Raw genomic sequence first — 6,968 nt, 5'->3', positions numbered from 1 at the left:
CCCCCGCTGTTCCAAAGGGGCTTAAAATATTAAAAAAAAAAAAAAAAAAAAAAAAAAAAAAGGCCAGTAAGTGTAGAGAAAAAGTTCAACTCATCTAGCCAGTATTGAAAAAAAATGCAAATTAAAACAAGGTTCATTTTTAGCCTAATAAATTAATAAAGAAAAAAAGCAAATGGGTAGAACTCACTACTGGCAAGAATGGAGTCAACTCTCACATCCTGGGCTAGCAGGAAGGTTCAGTGACTCTTTCTGGGAACCAATTTGGATGACATATACCGTGATTCCGACTCTTGGACTCAGTAATTCCACTTTCAGACCTCTTCTCTGAGGAGCTAATTAGAAAGCCGAATACACAGTCCACTGCAGCACTATTTATATAAAGTCTGAATAGCTACATAGCCAACAAAAGTGGGAATTTTTACCATCTTAATTATAGTATATCCATGCAAATTTATTATATTAAAAAGAGTTCTTTTTTAAAAATAAAGTGTATTTCTTTCATGAGCGTGATAGGTAAGTATCCTTGGCAGGGTCTCGCCAACCACGATCCTCCCAGCTAGCCGAGATCACAGGTGCACAGAGGCACACCCACCATGTTCAGGTCTACCCCAAATCCAAACCCAGGCTTCCCATATAGCTCAAGCATTGCATACCAGCATCCTACTGCCTGCTGGGCCTACAGAGTCCTCAGTGACATGGGGAGCTGCATATATTTCATGTTAAGCAACGAAAGCAGGATGTAAAATTATAGATCCAAATTTATCTCAACCACATTAGGAAGAAAGAAAGGACAAAAGGAAAGAAAGAATCTGGCATAAAACACTGCAAAGTCACCTACCCAAAAGTGAACAGCACTGGCCTTTGGATGGTTGGGTCAACAGTCTTAAAAAAATTCTTTGCATCATTTTGGTATTGTGTGCAAATTTAGTAAGATGAATATGCACTGCTTTGATAATCATAAAGGAGGGCAACAGAAAGCAACTATGGCTTAGGGCCAACTAAGGGTGAAACTCATGGCCAGCTCCGTAGCATAGTGGTTAAGCCCTGTGCGTAGGGAACTAGATCCTACATGGCCAACCATGGTTTGAATTCCAGACCCAGTGGCTTGAAAAACACACTGGCACTTCTGTGTGTGTGCCCAAAAGGGAAGAGAAATGGAACAAAAGGACTGTGGCATGACTATGCCCCACTGGGAAGAACTTTCTCTCTCTGACGATTAAAACAAATCATCAGATTTGCACAGATCATCCTATTTGGTTAATCTTAATACATGACTCATTTGAAAGTAACAAACTAATAGTAGACTAGCATATGGATATACACCTCATATCTTGTGGTGGGTTCACACCAAAGCTACGTGGCTTATAGGCTGAGAGTCCACAGAGTGTTGCTGGTATTGTTATACTGCCCAATAATATTTGCTGATATTTATAATTGTTATGAGTCAGGTTTCTGGGTAATATTCACTTTAAAAACTTCAGGCTACGGACAAGCAAATGGCGTAATGGTTACATTGCTGGACTTCAGTATAGCTGACCAGCAGTCTGAGCCTTGGACCTGGCAGCTTGAAACTCACACCAGGCATGTGTGCATGCGTGCCAAAATCCTGAGAGGAGACTGGACGAGAAGGAATTTTGGCGTGGCCGTATCTACGGAGGGTGAGGGATGATTTTTCACTTTCTGTCTCTCAAGTGAGCACATACTCCCTTTAGCAAAAATCTCTCTTAAAAAAAAATTGGCTAAAATGCTCAAACTTTTTTTGACTATATAAGAAATGGATCTTAGGGGCCAGCAAGTGGCATGGTGGTTGAGGTACTGGACTCCCACGTGGCTGATTGTGGGCTGAGTCCTGGGCCTAGCAGCTTGCTTTCTCACCCCCCTCCCTCGCCCCCACATCTCTCTCTGGTGAGCACATGTACCTTAGAGCAAATTTTAAAATATTGGGTTATCTGAAGAGTCATGATGTATTTCTCCATGCTTTTCTATGGATTTTTCTACTTTTTTATAAATAAATAATTCTTTAAAAATATTAAAGAAATGCATTTTGTATCACAAACCTGCTTCATGTAAATATAAAAAACTGAAATGTTTTACCCTCTCCCCATGCAAAGTGTGTTGAAATTTTCCATTCTATTCTACACTATATATATATATATAGTGATAGGTAAGTATCCTATATACATATATATATATGTATATATATAATTTCCGCCATAGATGGAGGCAGACAGACAGATAAGGAAGACAAGTACTCCTAACAGGGTTTTCACACTGTGGTCTGCTTCCGGTCCCAGCTGGCCCTGATCGTGGGCATGTGTGCACCCATGTGGTGCATTTAGGGGTGTCCTGAGTTGTGAACCCAGGACCTTTCCTGTGTAAGTCCAGTTATATACCATGGTGTGACAGTCTGGTCCCTATGTTGCTTTTTAAAATGCTGCTTATGACCCATGATAGAAGATAAACTTGTTTTTGTAATATTAGATGTATCCCAATCAGGACGTTCTCCATGATGCACTATGACACACGGACCTCACTTCCAGAGGATTTTCTCTGGTACTACCTACCCTTGAAGAATGGGGCCTTTCTCCAGGGAGGCAGCTCAGATTGGCTCCCTCCGCCAATGCCTGAAGCAATGCTAACTAAATCACTCTGTAGGATCGCCTCATAGACTATACACAGATGATGCCGCTGATGATGGTGACACAACAAAAATGCCTCCACACAGCATGGTACAGCAGGGCAGGAAGCAGAAGCCAAAGGGCCTGGGTTCAGGTTCTGCCTCTGCTGTCCGCCCACCATGTGACCTGGGCATGGGCCTGCCCTCCTTGACATCAATGGCTAGAAATGTATAAGGACATCAGCCACTGGAAATGCTCTGAGGACTGAGGAAATGTGTGCCAAGTGATCTGTGTGATAAAGCGCCCACATAAATATTGGCTGCCGGTGCTGGGTCAGTATTTCTGTGCATAATCCGGCAATGTACAGAAGAGCCGAAGCCAGTCATGCTCTCTGACACAACCTCGTATTGTGGAGCACGACCTGTGGAGCAATAGCACAACAACGAAAAGGGGGGAGAGGTCCCTTATGTCATATTTATCGTTACTAACTCCCAGGCAGCCGCCATTGTCCAACAGGTGGGTAGCTTGGAGGCAGAGTCTGAAAGCACAACAGATAGGCAAGTTTGATACATTGTTGCTGGGATGAGACACCAAAAAGTCTGTCCTATCTCAGGAAAAAAGCAAAAGGCACATGAGCCTCCTCAGCCCAACAGCCACTAGGAGTCCCGTTTGCAAAGTGAGCAATGACTTGCCTTTTTGTTTCTTGGCTTCTGGTGTGTGTGTGTGCCTTTGGGCGGGAGGCACTGCTAATCTTCAGCTTTAAAGCTGATGAAACAGCAACTTCACATTAGATAAAAATGTGGGGTGCCAATAACGACAACAGTGATTGACAGCTCTTGGTGCGCCAGATGCTCTGCGAAGTGCTCTGGTCCTTGCGACAGCCCGTCACCCCCACCTACCGACAGGACAGCAGGCGGAGAGGTGCGTGCGTTCCCTGGGTAACATAGTTAAGAGGAGGGGTTGGGATTCAAAGCCGGGTTGGCCTGACTCCAGGGCCTGTCAGAACCAGGGCTCTGCTTCTATGGAGCTCCAGAGGACAAAACCTAGGCCTCTGGGGTGAAATTACCCAAGGAAATGTCTTAGCTGACCCAAAGTAAACCATCTTTTGGGAGAGAGGCCGCTAGAAGGTAGTGAGCTCTTGGTCAGGGCAAGTGTGCAAGTGGCTTCAGCCTCTCTCTGTCAGACATGCCAGAGGAGATGAAATTAAACCCCCAGAGGGTCTTATGACCCTGTCTACAAAGAAAAGAAAAAGAGCCAGAACAATACCTTGCCTGCGTTCAGTTCAGAAATCGCTGCCAAAATCTGCTGCCTGGACCCATCTGTCTTTATGCCCAGCTCCTTCAAGTCGCCATCAGTAAGTGTGAGGAATGCTTCCATATCCACCTGGGGAGAGAGGGGGCATCCTGACCATCTCCTTCTCCCCACCCAGACCTGTCACAATTATGAGCTATTAGTGCTTATTAGCAATGAGTTCATCATGACTTACTACTGCCAGCTCTGGACGTCGCATTTCAAGTTTAGCTGAAAATACCATTAAAATGAATTGCCGGAACCAGCAGGTGGCATGGTGGTTAAGACACTAGACTCTCACATGGCCGACCACAGGTCAAGTCCTGGACCTGGCAGCTGGCTTTCTCACCTTCCCATTTTTTCTCTGTCTGTCTCTTTCTGGTGAGCACATATGCCCCATAGCAAATTTAAAAAACAGTGATAATAATAAATTAAATTAAAATTTTCTTTTAAAAAAAGCAAACAAACAAACAAAAAAAAGTCCCAGCCCTTGTATTGGGTTGTTGGAAATGTTATAATGCATTTCTGCATAGGAAAAAAACAAACAAACAGAAAAATACATCATGACTTTTCCGACAACCCAATATTTTCCAAATAGATGCATTTTGGAAAGACGCTGAAACTGAAACAAGGAAAGTCTTTGAGACGGTAATCTGGGTGGCCAAAATGGGAGAAAGTCAAGCCTGCCATGAGGGTAACGCCAACGGGCTACACAGAAACACACAGGTCCAGGGCAGTACTCACCTCACTTCCCCCACAGACCACAGGGAGATGCCGACTGTGGAAAGACAGAGTGAGAAAATAAGCAGAAGCAGTGAAGGAAAGAAGGCCATGAAGAACAAAGACAGAGAAGGGCTCAGAATTAAGGGCTCAATCCTTGCTTTCTCCAGGTGAAGTCCTTATAGTTCTGTCAGCCTTGCCTGGGTTCTAGAAATGCTCTGGCCTTGTTCTTCTAAGGTAGGGAGGGGAGAAGGTTGGAAGTGGCTCCTATGAAGCAAGTACACTCGCAATCCTCCACGTGGGAAAACAGCCTCAGACACAGTGAGCCAGAAAACAAGCTGGGCACAATTTAATCCTACAGGCTCCATCTTGCTGGCTGGAATGTGGATGTGATGGCTGGAGCTCCAGTAGCTATGCTGGACTTTCAGGACAGGGGGTCACATACACGAGGGATGGTGGAGCAGAGTTGGAAGGAGTCTAGACGACTCAAACTGTCTATGGGAAAAATAACTCTTTATCTTGTTTAATACACCATTGTTTTGTTTTTCTTTTCAATAAATATAGCCTAATCAAATCCATCCCCATAGAGACACAAAGATGAAAATTATGTCTATCTTTACTTTCAACATGGCAAAGAAAGAACATGCATTAACTTCATTCCTCTTCTCAGTTTTCACTGATGACTAGAGGTACATATTAACAGGGAGAAATTTTTTACCAGCACCGAAAGCCACGAAAAGTGTTATCTACAGGCCAGGTACTGTAGGGGGTTCTATGAGGAACCAAGAAGTACTCCTGTAGCTATGGGGACTGCGTTTGGAGGAAAGGGTTGGGGCAAGTAGTGAGGTGAAGACCTCTGTCCCACTAAAGCCACCTTGGAGAACACTGGGTTGAGGATCCATATAGAGGGTGAATTCTACACCACCCATGCCAACCAGCTCTATGCGGCCCCACAAGCGACTAAGTAAAAGGAGGAGACAGCGAAGCACGGCTTCTAACCAAGGAAGGCGCCTGTAGAGACTGAGGCACTGTGTCGGCCAGCCTCATGTCACCTCGCCACACGGACAACTCAGTGGTGGAGTAGCCAGTGGTTTTCGGCCCTCCCCACAACCCTGCCTAGGACCCTGGCCCTCTTCCTACTCCAGAGGCTACAGGTGGGCAATGACAGCAAGCTTCAAGGTCTGTCTTCCCCCATCCCTTCGGAATTCCGAACGCTCTCTGTCTCAGCTGGAACACGCCTCAGCCCCCACCCTGGAACTGCAATGACTTCGAATGATCAAGGACAGTGAGCTCCAGACAGGCCAGCACAAAAAAGGGGATAAAGCCCAAAGCTCAGAATAAGTTCTGCCTCAAACCAGATAGAACATTATCTCAAGAAGCAGTACACTTTGAGATGTGTTCTCTCTCTGCTCAAAGAGGACACGGAACATACAAAACACAAGCTGGCAGCCGTCAGCAATCAGGAAAGATTTTGTAGAGAGCAGACAAATCGCTGCTGAAGTTTAAAATGTCAAGAAGCAAGAATGACAGACTGGAGAGGGCAGAAGAGCAGACTGAGAAAAGCGGCCACTGCACCAGGTCTGTTTCTTAAATAAAGTACAAACTCGGGACCAGCAGATGGCATGATGGTTACATCTCTGGACTCCCACATGGCTGACCATGGTTTGAGTCCCGGACCTGGCAGCTTGAAACTCATGGCAGGCATATATGTATGTGTGCCCAAAGTCCCAAGAGGAGAATGGATGAGAAGGGACTGTGACATGGCCATCCCTCCAGGAGGTGATTTTTCACTTTCTTGTTCACTGTCTCTTTCTCTCTCTCTCCAGAGAATGTACACACCCTACAGCAAAAATTTATTTCAAACAGAAGTACAAACTTCTCAATTACATCTCAAGTTTATAGGGTGACAATGAGTGGTTATGACCATTTTCATGTAGTACACTAGTCACCAGAACGTCCTTGACCAGTGGTTACACCCCTGGGGGTGGTGGGCCTGTAGTGGAGATTTGGCTGAAACAACAAAAGTGTTAATAACATACTGACATCAAATTCATCTGCCACACCATTCATGTGAAATACACAACTCAATGGTTTACAGTATATTCAGAGTTGTGCAACTCTCACCACTCAACTTTAAATCATTTTCATCATCCCCAAAAGAAATCTGGTACCCATTACCCCTCATTTTCCCTTTCCCTAGCCCCTGACAACCACTAATCCACTTCTATCTCCAAGTAGATTTGCATATCCTGGACATTTCAGATACACAGATTATCTGTGGCCTTTTGTGACTGATTTCTTTCACTTTGCATAATGCTTTGAAGACTCATTCCACATGAA

The 6,968-nt window shown here is 44.8% G+C and overlaps 1 protein-coding gene across 1 annotated transcript in view; it reads right to left on the bottom strand.

The window, feature by feature from the left end:
• ANKS6 (ankyrin repeat and sterile alpha motif domain containing 6) overlaps positions 1 to 6,968 on the bottom strand; it is a gene marked incomplete at its 5' end in the record, with an annotated part of 50,481 nt that overhangs the window by 5,859 nt on the left and 37,654 nt on the right. Inside the window, 1 exon segment of the mRNA XM_027770019.1 lies at positions 3,885 to 4,001. Coding sequence (XP_027625820.1) covers positions 3,885 to 4,001 — 117 coding nt within the window.

This window comes from Tupaia chinensis, unplaced genomic scaffold (genome assembly GCF_000334495.1).
Source record: "Tupaia chinensis unplaced genomic scaffold, TupChi_1.0 Scaffold000104_1, whole genome shotgun sequence".
NCBI classification, from domain to species: domain Eukaryota; kingdom Metazoa; phylum Chordata; class Mammalia; order Scandentia; family Tupaiidae; genus Tupaia; species Tupaia belangeri.
The sequence above is the reverse complement of the archived record's forward strand: the minus strand, read 5'-3'. Positions and strand labels throughout refer to the sequence as shown.